Below are 25,000 nucleotides of genomic sequence, written 5' to 3' on the forward strand. Positions count from 1 at the left end.
TACACTCGTCGATATCTGCAGAGCACACACAGATCATGCACAGATCCACACACACACACACACACTCAGCAGCACAAACACGCGAGCCGCTGGTGTTACCCTGTCCGTCGGTGGTGTATCCGGGGCCCAGCGGGCACATCTTCTTGTACTGCGTGGTCCCGGGCAGCGGGCAGAGCTCACAGTTGGGCCCCCAGCCGCGGCCCCCATCACAACAGCACTCGGACTTCCTGACACTGACTCGACTGCTGGAACTCATCTGACACATGGTCTGCAGAACCTCCAGGAAGCAGAAGCCCTGACGGTTATCTGACACACACACACACAAATAGAAACACACACACACACGCACACACACACACACACACAGAGACACACACACACACACACACCTAATATGAACAGAACAATATCGTCCATTTGTGTGGATGTTAATATAGCTATCATTATCAACACATTTGTTATTATTATTGCTATAGTTGTGGTAATAGTTATCATAGTTATTGTTATAATTATCACTAGTTATCACTTACTCTTTATTGTTATAGTTACCAATATAGTTCTCCTTTATTGTTCCAAATATAAGTATAGTTATTGTTATCAATATAGATAGTTTTATTGCTATATTCATTGTTATAATTATCGCTATAGTAATCATTAGCTATAATTCTAGTTATCGCTATAGTTATCATTATACTTATCATCAAAATAGTTATTGCTATAATTATCATTGCAGTCATCATCGTTATAGTTATCGCTATAGTTATCATTATAGTTATCATCAAAATAGTTATCGCTATAATTATCATTGCAGTCATCATCGTTATAGTTATTGCTATAGTTATCGTTATTGCGTAGGTAAATAGTTATCGCTATAATTAGCGGGTTATTGTAACAGTTATCGCTATAGTTATCGCTATTGCGAAGGTAAATAGTTTTCGCTATAATTAGCAGTTATGGTTACAGTTATCGCTATAGTTATCGTTATTGCGTAGGTAAATAGTTATCGCTATAATTAACAGTTATGGTTACAGTTATCGCTATAGTTATCGTTATTGCATAGGTAAATAGTTATCGCTATAATTAGCGGTTATTGTTACAGTTATCGCTATAGGTATCGTTATTGTGAAGGTAAATAGTTATCGCTATAATTAGCGGGTTATTGTTACAGTTATCGCTATAGTTATCGTTATTGCGAAAGGTAAATAGTTATCGCTATAATTAGCATTTATGGTTACAGTTATCGCTATAGTTATCGTTATTGCGAAGGTAAATAGTTATCGCTCTAATTAGCAGTTTTTTGTTACAGTTATCGCTATAGTTATCATTATTGCGAAGGTAAATAGTTATCGCTATAATTAGCAGTTATGGTTAGAGTTATCGCTATAGTTATCGTTATTGCGTAGGTAAATAGTTATCGCTATAATTAACAGTTATTGTTACAGTTATCGCTATAGTTATCGTTATTGCGAAGGTAAATAGTTATTGCTATAATTAGCAGTTATTGTTACAGTTATCGCTATAGTTATCGTTATTGCGAAGGTAAATAGTTATCGCTATAATTAGCAGTTATTGTTACAGTTATGGCTATAGTTATCGTTATTGCGAAGGTAAATAGTTATCGCTATAATTAGCAGTTATGGTTACAGTTATCGCTATAGTTATCGTTATTGCGAAGGTAAATAGTTATCGCTATAATTAGCAGTTATTGTTACAGTTATCGCTATAGTTATCGTTATTGTGAAGGTAAATAGTTATCGCTATAATTAGCAGTTATTGTTACAGTTATCGCTGTAGTTATCGTTATTGTGAAGGTAAATAGTTATCGCTCTAATTAGCAGTTTTTTGTTACAGTTATCGCTATAGTTATCATTATTGCGAAGGTAAATAGTTATCGCTATAATTAGCAGTTATGGTTACAGTTATCGCTATAGTTATCGTTATTGCGTAGGTAAATAGTTATCGCTATAATTAGCAGTTATTGTTACAGTTATCGCTATAGTTATCGTTATTGCGAAGGTAAATAGTTATTGCTATAATTAGCAGTTATTGTTACAGTTATCGCTATAGTTATCGTTATTGCGTAGGTAAATAGTTATCGCTATAATTAACAGTTATGGTTACAGTTATCGCTATAGTTATCGTTATTGCATAGGTAAATAGTTATCGCTATAATTAGCGGTTATTGTTACAGTTATCGCTATAGGTATCGTTATTGTGAAGGTAAATAGTTATCGCTATAATTAGCGGGTTATTGTTACAGTTATCGCTATAGTTATCATTATTGCGAAGGTAAATAGTTATCGCTATAATTAGCAGTTATGGTTACAGTTATCGCTATAGTTATCGTTATTGCGTAGGTAAATAGTTATCGCTATAATTAGCAGTTATTGTTACAGTTATCGCTATAGTTATCGTTATTGCGAAGGTAAATAGTTATTGCTATAATTAGCAGTTATTGTTACAGTTATCGCTATAGTTATCGTTATTGCGTAGGTAAATAGTTATCGCTATAATTAACAGTTATGGTTACAGTTATCGCTATAGTTATCGTTATTGCATAGGTAAATAGTTATCGCTATAATTAGCGGTTATTGTTACAGTTATCGCTATAGGTATCGTTATTGTGAAGGTAAATAGTTATCGCTATAATTAGCGGGTTATTGTTACAGTTATCGCTATAGTTATCGTTATTGCGAAAGGTAAATAGTTATCGCTATAATTAGCATTTATGGTTACAGTTATCGCTATAGTTATCGTTATTGCGAAGGTAAATAGTTATCGCTCTAATTAGCAGTTTTTTGTTACAGTTATCGCTATAGTTATCATTATTGCGAAGGTAAATAGTTATCGCTATAATTAGCAGTTATGGTTAGAGTTATCGCTATAGTTATCGTTATTGCGTAGGTAAATAGTTATCGCTATAATTAACAGTTATTGTTACAGTTATCGCTATAGTTATCGTTATTGCGAAGGTAAATAGTTATTGCTATAATTAGCAGTTATTGTTACAGTTATCGCTATAGTTATCGTTATTGCGAAGGTAAATAGTTATCGCTATAATTAGCAGTTATTGTTACAGTTATGGCTATAGTTATCGTTATTGCGAAGGTAAATAGTTATCGCTATAATTAGCAGTTATGGTTACAGTTATCGCTATAGTTATCGTTATTGCGAAGGTAAATAGTTATCGCTATAATTAGCAGTTATTGTTACAGTTATCGCTATAGTTATCGTTATTGTGAAGGTAAATAGTTATCGCTATAATTAGCAGTTATTGTTACAGTTATCGCTGTAGTTATCGTTATTGTGAAGGTAAATAGTTATCGCTCTAATTAGCAGTTTTTTGTTACAGTTATCGCTATAGTTATCATTATTGCGAAGGTAAATAGTTATCGCTATAATTAGCAGTTATGGTTACAGTTATCGCTATAGTTATCGTTATTGCGTAGGTAAATAGTTATCGCTATAATTAGCAGTTATTGTTACAGTTATCGCTATAGTTATCGTTATTGCGAAGGTAAATAGTTATTGCTATAATTAGCAGTTATTGTTACAGTTATCGCTATAGTTATCGTTATTGCTAAGGTAAATAGTTATCGCTATAATTAGCAGGATATTGTTACAGTTATCGCTATAGTTATCGTTATTGTGAAGGTAAATAGTTTTCGCTATAATTAGCAGTTATGGTTACAGTTATCGCTATAGTTATCGTTATTGCGAAGGTAAATAGTTATCGCTATAATTAACAGTTATGGTTACAGTTATCGCTATAGTTATCGTTATTGCGTAGGTAAATAGTTATCGCTATAATTAGCTGTTATTGTTACAGTTATCGCTATAGTTATCGTTATTGTGAAGGTAAATAGTTATCGCTATAATTAGCGGGTTATTGTTACAGTTATCGCTATAGTTATCGTTATTGCGAAAGGTAAATAGTTATCGCTATAATTAGCATTTATGGTTACAGTTATCGCTATAGTTATCGTTATTGCGAAGGTAAATAGTTATCGCTCTAATTAGCAGTTTTTTGTTACAGTTATCGCTATAGTTATCATTATTGCGAAGGTAAATAGTTATCGCTATAATTAGCAGTTATGGTTACAGTTATCGCTATAGTTATCGTTATTGCGAAGGTAAATAGTTATCGCTATAATTAGCAGTTATTGTTACAGTTATCGCTATAGTTATCGTTATTGCGAAGGTAAATAGTTATTGCTATAATTAGCAGTTATTGTTACAGTTATCGCTATAGTTATCGTTATTGCGAAGGTAAATAGTTATCGCTATAATTAGCAGTTATTGTTACAGTTATCGCTATAGTTATCATTATTGTGAAGGTAAATAGTTATCGCTATAATTAGCAGTTATGGTTAGAGTTATCGCTATAGTTATCGTTATTGCATAGGTAAATAGTTATCGCTATAATTAGCAGTTATGGTTACAGTTATCGCTATAGTTATCGTTATTGCTATAGTCAATAGTTATCATTATAATTATCATTGCATTCATCATAGTTATTTTAATAGTTATCATTATAGTTATCATTATAGTAATACTTACAAGTCATCATAGTTTTCGTTAAAGTTATCATTATAATTATCCCTTTTTATTGATATATTACTTATTTATTAAGTTATCTCTATAGTTATTGTCATAATTATTGTTCAGACTTTATTTACTATAGTTCTTGTTATAGTTATCTCTATATTTATCATTACATTCATTGTTATATTTACCATATATGTGTCTTTATGCTGAAGTTAGTTGTTTCTCCTGAGGAAAAACCCCTCGGTAATGTCATGTGTCTCCTCTCAGGAGAGATCTCAAGAATGTCTCAAACTGTGATTTCAGGTTTGCTCAAGATGCTAATGAGATGTTGTCTGAGCTGCTACGAAGCCACACTCTTACCGATGCACTCGGTTCTGCTGGGACTGGGACTGAAGCCCTGATCGCAGACGCAGCGGTAACTGCCCACCGTGTTCTCGCAGCGGCCGTTCTCACAGATGCCTGGTTTGGCCGTGCATTCGTTCAGATCTGTGTGCAAACACACGTGTCAGTGGTCTGAGCGCTGCAGAGAGTGTCAGTAAAGATTAGGACGTGAGGTGCTCACCCACGCAGCTGTCTCCGTTGGGCTGTCTGGTGTATCCCGGCGAGCAGATGCACATGTACGTGCCGATCAGATTCTTACAGGTCATTCCTCTGGACGCACAGTCGTCCAGACCCTCCTCACACTCGTTCTGATCTGATGAACACAAGAGGAGCGTTCGAACATGATGATGTGTGTTTGTGATGCTGAAAGAGTGGTCTTTACCTTTGCACATCCTGAGGTCTTCTCTCAGCACGTATCCCGCTGGACATTTGCATTTGTACGATCCCACCGTGTTGATACAGCGGAACGCACACAGCAAGGGATTCTGGGAACACTCGTTGATATCTAAAAACACATGATATGTTTTCATCAAACACCAGGGAACATACAGAAGTGTTCACACTAGAGCATTAGTTTGTAAACGGGTGGATGATTCACCATTGATGTGAAAACAGAATCATAGAACCGAATCATAGTGTGAATCAACTGGGTTTCAGAACGAATAAACAAAGTGTGAAAGTGTCCCACAGGAACATCATCAGATGTGGAGAATAAGTAGAGCAGCAGCTCTTCACTGACCTTCACAGGTCATCATGGGTCCGGGCTCGAACCCCTCGTCACAGCTGCACTCAAACGCTCCTTCCACATTTGTGCAGGTGCCGTTCCCACACGGGTTCCCCAGCTCACACTCGTTCGTGTCTGATGACGGAGAGCACAGGACACGCACACACACACACACACACAAGAGTTCAAGTTCAACACACTCTTTATCAGCCTGACCATACGCTTATGAACCAAACATTAAATTGGACCGAATCAACGATGAACTGAACTGAATCAACATAAAAAATGAAATTAATAAACATTAAACTAAACTGAATATACTTTGAACTGAACTGAATTAACATTCAACAGTGAAATGAACCAAATTTACTTTAAACTGAATTAAATCAAAAATTATCTGCACTTAATCAACATTGAACTGAATCAACATTGAACTGAACTGAATCAATATTGAACTGAACTGAATCAACATTAGCCTGAATCAAGAATAAACTGAATTAATATGATATTGATATATTTTATAATTCATGACTAGAGGTAAATGTTAGTGGACACGATCGGTTTAAGACCTTCACACTTGATCCCCGTGTAGTCGAGCCGGTATCCGAAGGGGCATTCGCAGCGGAACGTGCCGTCTGTGTTGATGCAGTGGCCGTTCTCGCAGATGCTGGGGTTCTCTGTGCACTCGTCCACATCTGAAACACACGTCTGATCAGTCTGTGCTCACGAAGACACACGTGTGCGTGTTTGATTCAGTGACACTCACCCACAGCCACATCATCTATAGTGATGATTTTACCAGAAGCAGGACACAGAACTTTGTATGCTGTGGAAAACACACATAAACAATAACTATTACTGCCATCACATTGTGTGTGTGTGTGTGTGTGTGTGTGTTTGTGTGTGTGTGCTCACCCTCCTCCTCCTTAGAGGGGCAGATCTCACAGGGGTCGCCCCATCCCTGACCCGGCATCCCGCTGCAGCAGCAGGTTGCTTTAGTTTTGTTTAAGGGCTCCGGAGCCTGACAGCGTCCGTTCTCAAACTTAGTGTAGCAGTAATTCACACGAAAATCTGACAGACAGACAGAAGAGAAACACACATTGATTAAAGCTGCCAAATTAATCTTCATAGAATCACTGGAGAAGAATCATTTGTGAAGAACCATTTGGGAAGAATCAGTTCAGAAGCATAATTTGGGTGGAGTCAACTGAGAAGAATCATTTAAGAAGAACTATTTAAGAAAGAATAAAGCTCGTTCTTTCTTAAATGGAAAAATAACCATAATATATAAAACTGACTTTCAATAAAGATACATGAGACTCACAGATGCAGATGATTCTTTCTCCAATGATTTATTTTCAAATGATTCATCAATACACTAATACATTATCAGAATTATGAATAACTTTAATAACAAACATGGATAAACATAGACACGTGTTCCTCAGTGTGCCTAAACATGGTGTGTGTGTGTGTGTGTACCTAACCATACTTAACCATATTTAAGGGACAATTTTATACCCATAAGTGAGCTGAATCTGACAAAAGCAGTCAGTAAATAAATAGTGAAAATAAAAAATAGTATTTTTAACTAACTGTATAGGAACAGTACCAGTCTATGAACTGACGCCATTCAGAGAGTGAAGTGTGTGTTGTTGAGAAAGAGATGGGCGGCTAGGTTGCTGTTAATCCCTGAGGCCTGTTTTTCATTTGCAGAAGCCTTTCCACCCTCTAACACACACACACACACACACACACACACACACACTGTCCTGTCCATGGAGTCAGAATGGAAAGTGTGAGCGAGTGGAAGACAACAAATGAACGAACAGCCCTGTGTTCTGTTTCCTTCCTAGATCATGAGGAACAAATCATTCACTCATTAAACATGACGAGCTTCCTGACCGATGACCTGCAGCACCAAGTTTTCAACAACCTTGTGTATTGGAACGAATACCTGTGGAATTATGGGAAATATCTGTGATAACTCACCCACACATCTCTTTCCGGTCGAGGACAGCTGGAATCCCTCCGGACAATCGCACCTGAAGCTGCCCAGCGTGTTCACACACGTGCCAAAGTTGCAGATCTCTGCCGTCTGAGAGCATTCGTTGATGTCTGAGCAAACACACGGATGACAGAGGTTTGACCACATCACGGTGAGCACTAGCACTAGAGATGCTGTGACCTCACTGACCTTCACACCTGTCGTTCTGCAGGAAGTATCCAGGAGGACAGATGCACCTGTACGAGCCGTCCAGATTCTGACAGGTTCCTGGGCCGCAGGTGCCAGGGCTGATCAAACACTCGTTGATGTCTGAGCAGAAGAGACGTGATATAAACACACACACACACACACACACACTGGAGGTCCAGCGGAGCAGCTTCAGGACTCACCCACACACGTCCGGCCATCAGGAGAGAGTTCATACCCGTCCAGACACACACACACAAACGAGCCCACCGTGTTCATGCAGTTTCCGTTCCGACACAAGCCCCGGAGCGACACACACTCATCTGTGTCTGAACGACGCAATCAAAACAGAGTCGTTATCACACAAACACAAGTCTGTCTGCTGTGGAACGAATCCCTATTCTGTGCTTATTTATAAACTTTTACATCATACTAATTAATGTTCGAAGTCAACAGGAAATCCATAATGATGGTAAAAGAAAACAGTACCATCATTAAAACATCATTTGTTAACACGTGTGTGTGTCTGTGTGTGTGTGTGTACCGATGCAGTCGTTGTTGTGTGACAGCTGGAATCCTGGGTAACACAGACAGTTGTAGGAGCCCACAGTGTTTTTACAGGTTCCATTTCCACATGGCTGACGCTCACACTCGTCCACATCTGAACACAGACCACAGACGGTCAGTAAGTTATGAACACAGACCACAGACGGTCAGTATAGATGGAGGATGTACCACAGACAGACAGGAGTGTGAGGCTGATCTCTCACCGATACACAGGCCTGATGTGGATCTGAAGCCGTTGGGGCAGTGGCAGCGGTAGCTCCCCACCATGTCAATACACTGACCCGGACTGCAGATGTTTGGATTCTCAACACACTCGTTACGATCTGAGAGGAAGAATCAATCATCATCATCATCATCACACACACACTACGAGCAATATGAGATGGGACGTCACCATTACACACACACTCACCGACACACTGCTGGGTGGGAGTTTGCCGGTATCCTTGTTTACACTCGCATCGGAAACTTCCGGGAACGTTCAGACAGAGGGCGTTCTGCTGACACACCGGGCCGTTCTGACACTCGTCGATATCTACACACATCATTCACAGAGCTTGAGAGTGAATCATCGCATTTCATTTATTATTCTTTCTACAGCACTCATCACATGCAGCCGGTCACTCATTTTTGTTGATGTTATTGTAGACCAATCTCAAATCTCCCTTTTCTGTCCAAGATACTAGAAAAGGTGGTATCCTCACAATTATATTCCTTCTTAGAGAAAAATGGTATATGTGAGGATTTCCAGTCAGGATTTAGACCGTATCATAGTACTGAAACTGCTCTCCTTAGAGTTACAAATGATCTGCTCTTATCATCTGATCGTGGGTGTATCTCTCTATTAGTTTTATTGGATCTTAGTGCTGCGTTTGACACAATTGACCACAGCATTCTTTTACATAGACTTGAACACTTTGTTGCCATTAATGGAAGTGCATTAGCATGGTTTAAATCATACTTATATGAATGAATTGAATGAAGATATATCATATTGATCACAAGTGCAGTATGGAGTACCTCAAGGCTCAGTACTAGGGCCGCTACTCTTCACGCTTTATATGTTACCCTTGGGAGATATCATCAGGAAACATGGTGTTAGCTTTCACTGTTATGCTGATGATACGCAGCTCTATATTTCCTCGCAGCCTGGTGAAACACACCAATTTGAAAAACGAATGGAATGCATAGTCGATATAAAAAACTGGATGACGAGTAATTTCTTACTGCTAAATTCTGAAAAACAGAGGTGTTAATTATAGGAACTAAAAACTCTGCTTGTAATAACCTAGAACACTGTCTAAGACTTGATGGTTGCTCTGTCAATTCTTCACCATCAGTCAGGAGCCTAGGTGTGCTACTTGATCGCAATCTTTCCTTAGAAAGCCACGTTTCTAGCATTTTTAAAACTCCATTTTTCCATCTTAAAAATATATCTAAATTACGGCCTATGCTCTTAATGTCAAATGCAGAAATGTTAATCCATGCATTTATGACTTCAAGGTTAGATTACTGTAATGGTTTATTGGGTGGTTGTTCTGCACGCTTAGTAAACAAACTACAGCTAGTCCAAAATGCAGCAGCAAGAGTTCTTACTAGAACCAGGAAGTATGACCATATTAGCCCGGTCCTGTCCACACTGCACTGGCTCCCTATCAAACATCGTATAAATTTTAAAATATTGCTTATTACTTATAAAGCCCTGAATGGTTTAGCACCTCAGTATTTGAATGAGCTCCTTTTACATTATACTCCTCTACGTCCGCTACGTTCTCAAAACTCAGGCAATTTGATAATACCTAGAATATCAAAATCAACTGCGGGCGGCAGATCCTTTTCCTATTTGGCGCCTAAACTCTGGAATAACCTACCTAACATTGTTCGGGAGGCAGACACACTCTTGCAGTTTAAATCTAGATTAAAGACCCATCTCTTTAACCTGGCATACACATAACATACTAATATGCTTTTAATATCCAAATCCGTTAAAGGATTTTTAGGCTGCATTAATTAGGTAAACCGGAACCGGAAACACTTCACATAACACCGTACTTGCTACATCATTAGAAGAATGGCATCTACGCTAATCTTAGTCTGTTTCTCTCTTATTCCGAGGTCACCGTGGCCACCAGATCCAGTCTGTGTCCAGATCAGAGGGTCACTGCAGTCACCCGGATCCAGTACGTATCCAGACCAGATGGTGGATCAGCACCTAGAAAGGACCTCTACATGCCCTGAAAGACAGCGGAGACCAGGACAACTAGAGCCCCAGATACAGATCCCCTGTAAAGACCTTGTCTCAGAGGAGCACCAGGACAAGACCACAGGAAACAGATGATTCTTCTGCACAATCTGACTTTGCTGCAGTCTGGAATTGAACTACTGGTTTCGTCTGGTCAGAGGAGAACTGACCCCAACTGAGCCTGGTTTCTCCCAAGGTTTTTTTCTCCATTCTGTCACCGATGGAGTTTCGGTTCCTTGCCGCTGTCGCCTCTGGCTTGCTTAGTTGGGGTCACTTCATCTACAGCGATATCATTGACTTGATTGCAAATAAATGCACAGACACTATTAACTGAACAGAGATGACATCACTGAATTCAATGATGAACTGCCTTTAACTATCATTCTGCATTATTGACACACTGTTTTCCTAATGAATGTTGTTCAGTTGCTTTGACGCAATGTATTTTGTTTAAAGCGCTATATAAATAAAGGTGACTTGACTTGACTTGTAGATTTTGGACTCTCGAGGGTCAGTGACACGTCCAGTGATGAGCAGCTGGAGCTCTTACCCTCACAGATCAGCAGCTTGTCATTATAGACGAAACCCATGGGACATTCACAGAGGAAACTGCCGATCATGTTGATACACACGCCATTGTCACACACTCCGGGAATCTCACGGCACTCGTCGATGTCTGCGGATCACACACACACACACACAGGACGGATGTGAAATCTTTAAGACACAGAACTGTGTTTGAATGTCTTTGAGTATGTCTGTGTGTTTACCAATGACTTGACCGGTGTAAATGTCAATGAAATATCCAGGTATCTTACTTCCACACAGCACAGCGAACTCATCTGCAGCAGAGAACAGCAGGGTGTGTTTGTTAGTATATCAGAATTTTTTTTATGAATATTAATTCCACATGAGAGGTAGAGCAAAGTCAATTTCATAATTAAGATTGAAGATATAAAGGACTTTTTGTAGCCCCTAAACTTCATAAAACTAAATGTAAGACTTATTAAAGATGTGCAAATGCCAGTCAATATTCAAGAAATGGTTAAAAACTCATCTCTTGATTTGCAACATTCATTCAGTCCCTTCCTGTTCTAGCCTGTACACTTCTAGACGTATAGATGTTTCAAACATTGCTCTTCTGAATGAATGAATGAATGAATGTTAGTGTGTGTCTCACTGGTGCTGGGGACGGGACACTTCTCGCAGGGTTTGTTCCAGGCTCGGCCGATGTTATACGAGCAGCAGCAGAACTTCTTGGTCATGTTGTAGGTCAGCTCTCCATCACATGTGGCATTATCAGAGTAGTAGTTCCTGTAGCACAAGCTCTTTCTCATGTCTGAACACACAGCACAACAATCGCGTCACAGTCTGCTCTGAAGGAAACCGCTGGCGTGTAGCGTGTAGCGTGACTCACCCATGCAGTTGTTTCCTCCGTTGATCTGCATGTACTCCGGAGGACAGATGCAGGTGTAGTTCCCGATGGTGTTGTAACACTGACCCGGACCACAGATGCCAGGATGCTCACACTCATCCACATCTAGACACACACACACACACACACACACACAACTAATCAATATTTAAATTCATGTGCATTTTAAACTTAGTTACACTTTTGTTGCTTCATACTAATGTTTTATAAAGATGCTGGAAAAACTTCCTCTGAAAGCTGTCTGTTTTTGAAACATTGTACAGAGTGTAGAGCACTTCATAAATAAAGCGTAGTGGGAGAGACAGAGAGAGTGTGTGAAACAGGAAGTCAGACTGACCTTCACAGATCCTGGTGTCTTCCTTGAGTGCAAAACCTTTCTGACATTCACAGTGAAAGCTGCCAAACGTGTTGATGCACTTTCCTCCCTGACACAGACCAGGCAGCTCCTGACACTCGTTGATATCTGACACACAGACAGAGAGCTCAGCATGCAGCACTGTGTGTGTGTGTGTGTGTGTGTGTGCGTGGTGTGTTGTGGTGTGTGTGTGAGTGTGTGTGTGTGTAAGTTTCTGTGGGCATGTTTTTGTGTCATATCAGGACACAACTCTGTATAATGACATGGGTATGACACAGGTATTACAAGGAGAGGGTTCTTATGAGGACATAACCCATGTCCCCATTTTTCAAAACACTTATAAATCATACAGAATGAGTTTTTTTGAGAAAGTAAAAATGCAGAAAGTTTCCTGTGAGGGTTAGGGTTAGGTGTAGGGTTGGTGAAGGGAGATAGAATATACAGTTTCTACAGAATAAAAACCATTACACCTATGGGATGAACACACTTTTCACAAAAACAAATGGTGTGTGTGTGTGTGTGTGTGTGTGTGTGTGTGTGTTTCTGTGTGTGTGTGTGTGTGTGTTTCTGTGTGTGTGTGTGTGTGTGTGTGTGTGTGTGTGTGTGTGTGTGTGTGTGTGTGTGTGTGTGCGTGTGTGTGTGCTGTAGATCTACCCTCCAGTATCACGGTGATGGGATTGGGTCGGAATCCTTCTCCTCCAGGACACAGAACCCTGTACTCCGCTGAGAGAGAAACAAACAAAACATAAGAGAATGATAACTTAATTTAGAACTAATCATTAACGATAAAATAACTTTAACCAGTGATGGGTAGTAACTGATTACATGTAATCTGGATAACGTAATCAGATTAAAAAAATTGTGTGTGTGTGTGTGTAACTCACTGGAGTTGAGCGGCGGACAGAGCTCACAGGGTGACCCCCAGGCGAGACCCAGAGAACAGCAGCAGGATGCTTTGGACACACCCACACCGATCTCTGTCGAGCAGTACAGACTGTCGGAGGAATCGCCGCGGGAAATCACATCCAAATAACAGTTTCCAGAGCGAGTGTCTGCAAGACAGACAGACAGACGACATCATGAGTGCTGCGGCGAGGCACACGCGGTGTCAGCTGGAGCTGTCCGGGGTTAACGTGTCTCACCGACACAGCCGACTCTAGTGGGGTTGAGCTCAAAGCCTGGAGGACAGCGGCAGATGTAACTGCCCGGCGTATTCAGACACAGGCCGCTGATGCAGGTGGTGGGGTCACTGCACTCGTTCACATCTGACACAGAACAGAGAGAGAGAACAGCGGGATGAGAGGAGAGGAGGAGAGGAGAGGAGCAGTCACATGTGTTTGGTGCTTGAGCTGGTCCCACACCTGTGCAGTTTCCTCCGCTGCGGTCCAGCTCATACCCAGAGTCACACAAACACCGGAAGAGACCTGGGATGTTACGGCAGCGGCCGTTCACACAGATGTCAGCAAACGTGCACTCGTCTATGTCTGAGGAGAAACACACACACAACTCGCTCTTTAGGAAATCGACTCACAGGAAGCTGCAGAACTGCACCACTCTGAGGCACAAACAAACACACACACACACACACCCACACACACAAACACACACTCAATCATTCATTTAAACATACACGTACTCACTCACTTTCACACACACACACACACATATTCAGTCACTCTCTTACTCACTAACACACACACACACACACACACACATACATACTCACACACTCACACACTCACTCACTCACTCACTCACACACATACACACATGTAAGACAGACAGACAGACAGACAGACAGACAGGTAAGACAGACAGACAGACAGACAGACAGACAGACAGGTATAACAGACAGACAGACAGACAGACAGACAGACAGGAGGAGTGTCTCACCTTCACAGGCCTTCCCGTCTGCGGTGGGGATGAAGCCCATGTCACACTCACAGCGGAATCCACCCCCGATGTTCAGACAGTGTCCGTTCTCACACAGATTCACATTATCCGCACACTCATCTGTATCTACAGGACACACACACACACACAGGTATTAACAGTGGCACCACATCATGTGTGTGTGTGTGTGTGTGTGTGTGTGTGTGTGTGTGTGTGTGTGTGTGTGTGTGTGTGTGTGTGTGTGTGTGTGTGTGTGTGTGTGTGTGTGGATCAGTACCGGTGCAGTAGAAGCCGTCTCCGGCGAATCCCTCTTTGCACAGGCAGCGGTAGGAGCCCATGGTGTTCATGCAGTCTGCGCTGGGGCTGCACAAGTGCGTCCCGTTAGAACACTCGTCCAGATCTGAAACAGGAAACAGGAAACAGCTCTGCTTCACACCTGACCACCTTCAATCCAAACACATCACATCAGATCACAAGCAAGCATTCGTACCTTTGCATTTGATCCCATTCCCGATCCAGCCCGGAGCACAGCTGCATCTGAAGCTGCCAGCGGTGTTCGTACAGGTCGCGTGTAGATCGCAGTTATGAGCGCTGATCTCACACTCGTTAATATCTAAATCACACACACACACACACATGAAGTGAGCATCACTGACATGCACATGACACTTCACAAACACTAACTGCTGTGTTTGAAACAAAGTGGAAATTTCAGGAGCATATAATATAGATTGCATTAGTGCGGCCGTATTCTTCTCCATTCATTTTTCCAATAGAGATGGGAAAAAAGTCTTAATTTAAAAGATAGAATCCATGAACCAAACCAATGAGATTCAAAGAGAATGTCAACATTATAAACTTTGATTTGAACCCCCAAAAAAAAAAGCATTTGGAAATCGGATAAAAACTGAACTAACAGCTTAAATGATGGAGAAAAACTACAATCCCATGAAACATTGCAAATTATTTAACTTAAAAGTTAAAAGCAATAGTCAAATGGTAAAATGTTCATTTAAAGTTGATTGTATCTATAGAAAATTAGAGTATAAATAATATCTGTAAAATGCTAAAGCTCAAAGTTCAATGCCAAGCGAGATATTTTATTTGACAGAATTCACCTACAAAAAACGACCCGTTTGGACTACATCCCTCTAGTTCCTGCAGTAATGATGTCACTAAAACAGTTTTTTGACTAACCTCCGCCCACATGAATACACAAAAAGGGGGTGTGGTCTTGTTGCGCTCCGACGGAGAAGAGGAAGAGCTGCGTTTGTGTTTGCCATGTCATTGAAACGCTGTTATTTTCATCTCTGATCCAATCATCTTTGTTTGGGCTTCCCAGGGACGCTGTACTTTGAGATTAATGGTTACTATTTATGTTTAACTCGGTTCCCGAAAATTATAATCCACATGTAAAACTATGTGCATTTTGCTGAGGAAAACTTCCTCAAACTCAATCAGTTTAATGCCGGATTCACACAAAGATTATTCTTGAAAGATGGAGCAGTTCCATCTTTGTCTGGAGAAGGCGTTGTTTATGGACCACAATCGGTAAGTGTATTTTATTATTTAAGTTGGTGCGTTTAACAGTTTCTGTAACTTACTACACAAAGGGCAACGCTGTTTAGCTTTGTTAACTAGAGGGCTGTGCAAATACTATAACATTTAATATTATAATATTATTTATTAGACTGGAGTTGACATGAACTAACGATGAACAGTTATATTTTTATTAACCTTTGTAAACAAACATTATTATTTTTTACTTTTGCCGTGATTTGTTCGCCGTGATTGGTGGAATTTTCTGCACAGAATTATGGGTAATGAAATTTTGCTGTTAGGTTTCACACAGATATGAAAGGAGTTTTATCTCTTGTTGAACTAAAGTTCAAGTTTAATGACCCGTGAAAATGATGTTTGACCATGTGAGCAGCGCCGTCCTGAGAGCGTGACATCATCTCCTGTCGCAGGGTCTGAAATAATAGTGCCTGCCTAATCCCAGGACCCCATGAGCGTCAGTGTCCATCTAATGAGATTGTTTAACGAGCGTGTCATTGAACGTGTCTGATGAAGTTCAGCTGTGAGACCTTCACATTCTGTTCCTTCATGGAGTCTCATTAGACTGCAGCTCTCTGTCTGCCTGTCCTGTTAGCACGCTGGGCTTTTATTAGAGCTAATCTAATCCACAAAATATGCACAGCACACGTCCAGCTGACACTGAATCAAAGGGATAAAATGACAGAGAGGAAATAATGGAGAGCTTCAATGTTTACTCCATAATAAACCACTTAACTGGCCTGGTGGGAACTGAGCTCAGATAAACAAGCTCATCAATAAAGACTCATTATCACGACAGTCAAATTATACTAGAATTAACGCACAAAGAGTGCGGAAAGAGAATGAAACTACATGACGAATGTTTCTCTAGAGCCGGAGCAATCGAGATCCTCATGATCGGGGGAATACATCAAATAACTCACCGAACATGTCACGCTGAACAAAACACAAATTTATCAAATTTAAATAAAATATCAAAATAAAACCGTAACATTAATTCATAAAAAGTTCAAATTCAAAAATTTTTTTTTAAATACCTTATTTTAAAATAAAGAAATCAAAACAAAACAATAACAATTGAATCATAAAATGTCAAATTAATATGTGATTTTAAAATAAAAATATATTTTCTTTATTTTTATTAATAAAATTAATTAATTATTTTTATCTTTTAGTTTCCATTTAAATTTTAGTTAAATTAATGACTAAATTTTATATGAAAATGAAAAGCTAAAAATAAAAACTAAATAAAGAAAAATAATAACAGTGTCATAATTAAACCAAAGAAATCATCAAATAACAATGAACATGCAAATGTGTTGTTAAATGACTGAAATATAACCTAAATCTCAATCTAAAATATTTCTTGTCAAAGAGTTTAAAAGTTTGGGAATCCCTTCTTCCCAAATCATTTCTATTCTATTTCTACTGGTGTTTAGACACACTTCAGTACAGCTGTATGGATGAATGTTGGATCACCATAACTCACCAGAGACAAAAAACAAAACAAAAAACACCTACACTGATCCTGAAACACAGGAAAACATGCTGACACTTTATATGTGTGTGTGTGTGTGTGTGTGTGTGTGCGCACTGACCCCTGACCTCAAACGCTCAGCCCCACCCATGACGCTGATGCCCACTGATGATGTCACTCTTATTTACACATGGCGAAGGGGCCAATTAAAACACGTGATGAGGAACACAGATGATCTTCACAAACTCATCAATCTGAGGCAGCTCTCCCACAATCCACCAGAAGTCAAATAAATGACCCTCAGTTCATTACCATCACACGTCAGTCCCATCACGCCTGGAAAACATCACGTTAAATGAAGCTCACAGCTAAATCACGGCAGGACGTTTATAAATGACAGACATTAAAATCATCACCAGTAAAAATACACAGAGACACAAACGGCTACAGATGTGCGGGAAGCACTTTCAGGATGAAAATGTGAAAGAGATTAAAATAAAAAGCCAACAGAAAGAAACAACAAGCAGCGAATCTGACCGGGACCGAAACACGCTCAGAGACCAGCTCTGAAACCGGCCAGAGGATCTAATCACACAAACATGAGGAAGACCGCTGCTGCCGCCCATGTGCTTCCACTGCTTCATTAGCCACTGATCAGCGCTCAGGAATCTGGGCCGAATATCTCCCAGCACTCAACCTCACGTGCTGGATCTCCAAGAACATGAGGAGTCCAGGATTCCTGTGCACTGACTCAGAGCAGACGAGGAAAACATGCTCCGAAAACAAGAAAAATATGAGCGAGAGAGAGGTGGCCCTCTCCACTAATTTGATATTTTCCTCACACCTCTCGCCTGATTGGAAGGTACCGGTTTACTTATCTTAAATAAATGGAAGTTTGATCCTTTACCTTCTCTTTCTGGCAACAGTTCATTTGTATCACACGCAATTACTATTACCCAGCCGGTTAAAATCCAGGACATATCCAGCCCAGATGGTGGATCAGCACCTAGAGATGACCTCTACTGCCCTGAAAGACAGCAGAGACCAGGACAACTAGAGCCCCAGATACAGATCCCCTGTGAAGACCTCGTCACCTCGACGAGTAGAAGACCATCATTACAAGACCACAGGAACAAGACAAGTCTTCTGCTCAATCTGAACTGTGCTGCAGTCTGTAATTAAACCACACCATGCTGGTCTGGCCAGAGCCTGGTTTCTCCCAGGGTTTTCCTCCATTTCTGTCACAGATGGAATTTTGGTTTCTTGCTACTGTCGCCTTTGGCTTGCGTAGTTGGGGACGCTTGACTGATTGCACAGACGCTATCGGAAAATAACTGAACTGGATGACGACATCACTGAATCATCAATGAACTGACTTTAACTGGAAAATGACTCTGTTATTGTCTTCTTGAATTACTGACAATCTATTTTGCTGTTTAACACTGTAAAGTTGCTTTTGTAAAAAGCGCTACATAAACAAAGGTGTCTTGACTTGACACTCTCTCTCCTTTTTCTCTCCACTCTCAGAGGCAATTTCCCAACTTATCTTTTCCCCACTCACCTCCTTCAGGCCATTTCTTCAGTTATACCTGTGCTCACTTACATTATCAACAACTCTCTTCAAATTGGTACATTTACAACAAAACTGAAGCACGCTCTGGTGACCCAACTGCTTAAACCCTCTCTTAATCCAGCACTTATAGAAAACTACAGACCAGTATGCCTTCTTCTGTTCATTGACACTTGTTGAGCTGTGTTCAACCAACTCTTTGTTTCTTGAGTTCTTCAGACTGCCCTGCTCTCAGTTACTGAAACACGGAGACTGGTAAGTGTGGCTTCCGAATCCTCAGTATTCCTCTTGCTAGATCTTTCTGCTGATTTGAAACAGTAAACCACCAGATCCTCCTGTCCACTCTCAGAAACATGGGCATCTCAGGAACCGCACTCCAATGGTTCAAGACTTACCTCTCAAATAGATCCTTCAGGGTGTCTTGCTACTGGGGTTCCTCAGGGCTCAGTGCTGGGATCGCTTCTCTTTTAAATCAGGCCACACAACTCCCTGTCCAAGCTCTTGTTCTCTCCAGACTGGACTATTGTAATGCTCTCTTGGCCTCTTTGGGCCTTCTGGAATGTACTATCAAGCCGATCTCAATATTAGCAGCTGAGTCTTTAGCCATTTTCAAAGAAATGTCTAGACTCATCTTTTTTGTCATCTCCTGACTAACTAATACTAGCTCTTATCTCTTCTATTGTGTTGTATTAGCTTTTTTTATTGTTTAAAGAAACTTACTTAGTGCACCGAGCTAGATTAACTTAGACTTCGTCACAGCACTTGTATACGGTTTCTCTTTTGTTGGTCTGATTACTTCTACTGTTCTCATTTGTAAGTGGCTTTGGATAAAAGCGTCTGCTAAATGATTAAATGTAAATGTAAATCTAGTGCTCTGCACATGTTTCTGTGATGGGTAAGTCTGGAGGTAGAGGTTGGTTAGCTAATAGAAAATAACATTAACCTAATAGAAAATCAATGAGAGTCTATGCAACGTCTTCACTAAACAATCATGAGTGTGTGTGTGTGTGTGTGTGTGTGTGTGAGAAGGGCGTCTCACCTGTACAGCCGGTCGTCCCTTTCCTGACGGAGAAGCCGAGGTCACAGTGACAGATAAACGAGCCCTTTGTATTTTCACACTTCCCGCTCAGACAGATGTTTGGATTCAGCTCACACTCGTTCACATCTGACACACACACACACACACACACACACACACAATATGAAGTTAGACAATGTATGAACTGTATAAATGTATGAGTGAATGTGTACTGTGATGGTATTTTGACATTTTCCACATTACTGAATGAGTACCATTAATTAATTATGACAGGGATTTCCAGACTTTTTTCAGCTGGAAACTCTTTGAGACATTAATTTCATATTTCAATATTTTAACAACAAATTTGCAAGTTCATAATTCTCCAGTGTTGATTATGATCGCATGACAAGCAAGTAACAAATTTTTTTTTTTTTTGGGATAAGATTGATATTGTGATAGCCATGCAGGTGTTTGTGTGATGAATGTTGATGTTTTCATGTCCTCAGCCTCATTATGAATGAATGAGTGAGTGAGTGTGTGATTTACCCAGACATGATTTCATATCCTCAGACGACATGTAACCATCAAAACACAGGCACTGGAATTCACCGGGGATGTTTGTGCACTGACCGCCATGACAGATGTCAGGACTATCCTCACACTCATCGATATCTGCACACACACACACACATCAGCAAACAGGGGTCAGATGTGTGTGTGAATGTGTGTGCGTGTGTGTGTGTGTGTGTGTGTGTCACCTGTGCAGCTCCTGAGGTCAGGCATGAGGGCGTAACCACGGCGACAGCTGCACTCGTAACTTCCCTCTGAATTGGTGCAGAACGTCTCACAGCCGCCGTTCTCAATGGTGCATTCATCGATATCTGGAACACAGACAAACACGCGTGTCGCATTTACACATTTTTCACATTCGTGTTCCTCAGATTCAGAGTCCAAACTTAAGTCCAGATGTAATGGTCAGGATCGCTCAAAGATCCACTCTTAGGGCCGGTTTATAATGGGAAGGGTTCAAGTCTTCTTTAGGGAGTACCAGTGTAAATAGTGCACATGCAGAACATTTCAGCTGCCAGACTTTACTGGGCTGAGGAAGTGCATATTAACTAAATTCTCCTGACTTTGAGCTGGATTTTCTCTGGTTTGAGTAACACATGTCCTCTATGGCAGCATTCTGCAGACTGCCCTGCTCTCAGTTACTGAAACACGGAGACTGGTAAGAGTGGCTTCCGAATCCTCAGTACTCCTCTTGCTGGATCTTTCTGCTGATTTGAAACAGTAAACCACCAGATCCTCCTGTCCACTCTCAGAAACATGGGCATCTCAGGAACCGCACTCAAATGGTTCAAGTCTTACCTCTCAATTAATTTCTTCAGGGTGTCTTGCTACTGGGGTTCCTCAGGGCTCAGTGCTGGGATCGCTTCTCTTTTAAATCTATATGTCATCATTAGGATTTGTCATTCAAAAACATGGCTTTTCCTATCACTGCTATGTTGATGACACTCACATTTTCACATTCGTGTTCCTCAGACTCAGAGTCCAAACTTAAGTCCAGATGTGATGGTCAGGATCTCTCAAAGATCCACTCTTAGGGCTGGTTTATAATGGGAAGGGTTCAAGTCTTCTTTAGGGAGTACCAGTGTAAATATAGTGCACATGCAGAACATTTCAGCTCCCAGACTTTTCTTAATTTTAGTTTACTGGGGTGAGGAAGTGCATATTAAATAAATTCTCCCGACTTGCTGGATATTCTCTGGTTTGAAGAGCACATGTCCTCTATGGAAACATTCTGCTGTAAATACTATGAACTTGAGATTTCACTGGCTTCTGAACAAGAATATTGACTTGCAGCCTGTTTAACTCACGGGAAACAGTAACGACAAACACAATGAGGATTGTTTTAGAGCGAGAGCTGCTGTCTGGACTCACAGTACGAGTGACGACAGGGAAACAGCACATTTCATGTGTCTTACCCACGCACGAGAGTCTGTCTTCGGTGGATTTGTAGCCGGTGTTGCAGGAGCACTGATAGCGTCCGATCATGTTCACACACTGACCGTTCCTGCACAGCTTGTCACTCAGCTCACACTCATTGATATCTGCAGAGAAAACACACACAATACACACAACATCCAACAAAAACACTCAATTCAGGATGTTAAGAAAAGGTGGAAATTTACAACCCACCAAATTAAAGAGTGTTTCAAATCATCAAATTAACATAAATACACAAACAAACTCTCTCTCTCACTCACTCACACACACACACACACACACACACACACACACACACACTGACCCAGGCAGGCGGAGCCGTCAGGAGTGATCTCGTGGCCCTTTGGACACTCGCAGCGGAAGCTTCCCTCGGTGTTGATGCACTCTCCTCCTCTGCAGAGCAAAGGGTTGCGCTCGCACTCATCGATATCTGAAACACAGCAACACAACTCTCACAACACTTCTGACATCACAAAAATTTACAAAAAAATCCAGAATTACATTTTTGCATTTTACAGTCCAGCCCTGTGTCTAATGGTGTGTGAGAGTCTCACCCATGCAGTTCTTCATCATCATGAAGCCGCTCTCGTATCCAGAGAAACAGTCACAGCGGAAATCACCGGCTGTGTTCACACACGTGCCCTGACCGCAGAGATCTGGAGAGATGCGGCACTCGTCGATATCTGTGAAAACACACACACACTTCAAACACACGTCTTTGAAGAACCAGGATAAACACGGTCTTGAAAAAGCCTGGATTTATGAAGAAGCCACATTATTTCTAGGCCAGGAAAAGTCATGAGGTAATTTTATAATGAATATACATGTTACTAGTTATGTCAAACACTAAAATATTTTAGCAGGTCAAATTTGTGAGTAAAAAATATGGTTAAAAAGATTTTACTGTAGAAGTCCTTGTCCAGCACATCAGGAATGACTGGAATGATTTACTGGTTAAAAAGAAAACTTTAACCAGTATATAAAATAAATTAAATTAAATATATATATATATATTTTAAATAAATAAAATAATTTTAAAAAATGTAAACAATTATACTAAATTACATTAAAAAATAATTCTAATAAATTAAATTTAAAAAGTAAAATATATTGAATTAAAATAATAAAATATACCTAATAAAATAAAATTCTGACTTAAAATTTGAAAACAAAACTGTGTCAGATAGATCAGAGAAAACACTGAATATTGCTGTGGACAATGAAGATGTTGAGAATCACTAATCTAGACTGAGTTCAGATCCACCTAACCTGCATGACATGGCCATTCATAGCTTGTGTAGTTCAATCGCTCGTTTAGGCTCAATGATTGTGTGTTCCGAGAGACAATCAGGTCTCATTAGCGTTCACATGAATGTCTCTGACCCTTGTTTACGGCGTCTGACCTCACCTGTGCAGTTCCTTTCATCAAAGTCCAGAGCGAAGCCACTATCACACCTGCAGCGAAAGCTTCCGATGGTGTTCCTGCAGCGGCCGTTCGTGCACAAGCTGTGGATCATCTTACACTCGTTTATATCTGCAGACACACAGAATGATGATGAGTCGGGGTAAATTAATGAATGAATGAATGAGTGTCTGAATGAACGTGGCCTGTCTGTGTCACACACCTTTCAGGAAGGGCTTCCCGTTGATGAAGTCTCCGCGGTGGGAGAATCCGGGCCGAGGGCAGAGCTGGGTGTATTCCGGCGTTCCTTTCTCCGGACACTCGTCACACTCCGGGCCCCAGGCCACGCCCACGGAGCAGCAGCAGGCGTCCACACGGTGCCGGCCTGAGATCGGAGCGCCGCAGCGCTCGTCCACGTGTGTGAGGTAACACAGCTCTGTACGCAGGTCTGCAAACACACACACAGTTTTATTGATTCATAAATCAGAATCTGAAAGCTCATGTCCGAGCAGCTCTACTCATCAGAGAAGCGCTCTGCTGGTGTTTGGGGGACATTCGTACCGACGCAGGTCCTTCCTGTGGAGTCCACCGTCATCCCACTGGGACACTCACAGATGAACGAGCCGTCCGTGTTCACACACTTCCCATTGATGCAGACGCCGGGAAACACCTCGCACTCGTTCACATCTGCACACACACACACACACACACACACACATACAGGTGAAGCAGGTGTATATGAGACACACAGAGACAGTGAAGCGTGGCGTGAGATCTCACCCTCACAGATGGTCCCCTTCACTCGCGAGCGACCTTTAGGACAGAACGGATCTGAAACACACACACACACACACCACACACAGATCAGAAATCAGCTAACACTGATTATTAAGATCCTTTAATGTTTCTGAAAGACTCTCTTCTGCTCACTAGGTTGCATTCATTTAATAAAAAAATACATATTTTTTTTTTACAAATATTATTATAATGTAAATCTGTTTTAAAGTGTAATTTATTTCTGTGATGCTCCGCTGTATTTTCAGCATCATTCCTCCAGTCTTCAGTGTCACATGATCTTCAGAAATCAGAATAACATGATGATTTACTGCTCAAGAAACATGTCTGATTATTATCAATGTTGAACACAGTTGTGCTGCTCAATATTATTCTTTTTACTTTGGTTTGGGTCAGATCTAGTAGGATGGGTTAGATAGTGGTTCTGTCTGTCTCACCTGGTTCACACTTGGCACACGGAGAGCCCCAGGCCGCCCCCAGCGTAGCACAGCAGTGAGACTTCAGCGTCGCTCCGTTAATGTTAATCTCACACTGTCCGTTCACCACCTTCAGCCAACACGTGCCTTTAGTGGTCTCTGACACACACACACACACACACAGAGCACGTATGAGGCTTTAGCACACGTGTGATGAAGGCGTGTGATGATGGGACAGGAAGTGCACTCACCCACACACAGGGTTCCTGAGCTGTCCAGTGTGCTTCCTGCGGAGCAGAGACACGCGAACGAGCCAGCGCTGTTCTTACACTCGCCGTTCACACACGGATTACTCGAGCACTCGTCCACGTCTGAACACACACACACACACACACACATTATTATACAAACTTCTA

General features: G+C 40.9%; 1 protein-coding gene and 1 long non-coding RNA gene across 2 annotated transcripts in view; one reads left to right on the forward strand and one right to left on the reverse strand.

Moving 5' to 3' along the window:
• The window catches only part of LOC113061354 (fibrillin-1-like), a 55,978-nt gene that overhangs the window by 6,615 nt on the left and 24,363 nt on the right, over positions 1 to 25,000 (reverse strand). Inside the window, exons 21-59 of the mRNA XM_026230395.1 lie at positions 24,836 to 24,955; positions 24,606 to 24,743; positions 24,154 to 24,204; positions 23,935 to 24,060; positions 23,597 to 23,821; positions 23,380 to 23,505; positions 22,526 to 22,654; positions 22,276 to 22,401; positions 21,950 to 22,075; positions 20,723 to 20,845; positions 20,511 to 20,636; positions 19,983 to 20,108; positions 14,830 to 14,952; positions 14,617 to 14,739; positions 14,340 to 14,465; positions 13,808 to 13,930; positions 13,589 to 13,711; positions 13,331 to 13,498; positions 13,101 to 13,169; positions 12,429 to 12,554; positions 12,074 to 12,196; positions 11,837 to 11,995; positions 11,427 to 11,498; positions 11,207 to 11,332; positions 8,827 to 8,949; positions 8,618 to 8,737; positions 8,392 to 8,508; positions 8,051 to 8,176; positions 7,851 to 7,970; positions 7,646 to 7,771; positions 6,569 to 6,724; positions 6,420 to 6,479; positions 6,223 to 6,348; positions 5,669 to 5,788; positions 5,312 to 5,434; positions 5,111 to 5,242; positions 4,909 to 5,034; positions 100 to 306; positions 1 to 15 (exon numbers count right to left, since the gene is read on the reverse strand). The exon at positions 1 to 15 is cut by the window's left edge and continues 111 nt beyond it. Of these exons, the coding sequence (XP_026086180.1) occupies positions 1 to 15; positions 100 to 306; positions 4,909 to 5,034; positions 5,111 to 5,242; positions 5,312 to 5,434; positions 5,669 to 5,788; positions 6,223 to 6,348; positions 6,420 to 6,479; positions 6,569 to 6,724; positions 7,646 to 7,771; positions 7,851 to 7,970; positions 8,051 to 8,176; positions 8,392 to 8,508; positions 8,618 to 8,737; positions 8,827 to 8,949; positions 11,207 to 11,332; positions 11,427 to 11,498; positions 11,837 to 11,995; positions 12,074 to 12,196; positions 12,429 to 12,554; positions 13,101 to 13,169; positions 13,331 to 13,498; positions 13,589 to 13,711; positions 13,808 to 13,930; positions 14,340 to 14,465; positions 14,617 to 14,739; positions 14,830 to 14,952; positions 19,983 to 20,108; positions 20,511 to 20,636; positions 20,723 to 20,845; positions 21,950 to 22,075; positions 22,276 to 22,401; positions 22,526 to 22,654; positions 23,380 to 23,505; positions 23,597 to 23,821; positions 23,935 to 24,060; positions 24,154 to 24,204; positions 24,606 to 24,743; positions 24,836 to 24,955 (4,800 nt within the window). The remainder of the gene's footprint in view (positions 16 to 99; positions 307 to 4,908; positions 5,035 to 5,110; positions 5,243 to 5,311; positions 5,435 to 5,668; positions 5,789 to 6,222; positions 6,349 to 6,419; positions 6,480 to 6,568; positions 6,725 to 7,645; positions 7,772 to 7,850; positions 7,971 to 8,050; positions 8,177 to 8,391; positions 8,509 to 8,617; positions 8,738 to 8,826; positions 8,950 to 11,206; positions 11,333 to 11,426; positions 11,499 to 11,836; positions 11,996 to 12,073; positions 12,197 to 12,428; positions 12,555 to 13,100; positions 13,170 to 13,330; positions 13,499 to 13,588; positions 13,712 to 13,807; positions 13,931 to 14,339; positions 14,466 to 14,616; positions 14,740 to 14,829; positions 14,953 to 19,982; positions 20,109 to 20,510; positions 20,637 to 20,722; positions 20,846 to 21,949; positions 22,076 to 22,275; positions 22,402 to 22,525; positions 22,655 to 23,379; positions 23,506 to 23,596; positions 23,822 to 23,934; positions 24,061 to 24,153; positions 24,205 to 24,605; positions 24,744 to 24,835; positions 24,956 to 25,000) is intronic.
• Positions 17,268 to 18,867, forward strand: LOC113061373 (uncharacterized). The gene is made up of 2 exons (XR_003278361.1): positions 17,268 to 18,235; positions 18,334 to 18,867. It is a non-coding gene; the product is annotated as an uncharacterized LOC113061373 (long non-coding RNA).

Source organism: Carassius auratus, chromosome 43 (genome assembly GCF_003368295.1).
Source record: "Carassius auratus strain Wakin chromosome 43, ASM336829v1, whole genome shotgun sequence".
NCBI lineage: Eukaryota > Metazoa > Chordata > Actinopteri > Cypriniformes > Cyprinidae > Carassius > Carassius auratus.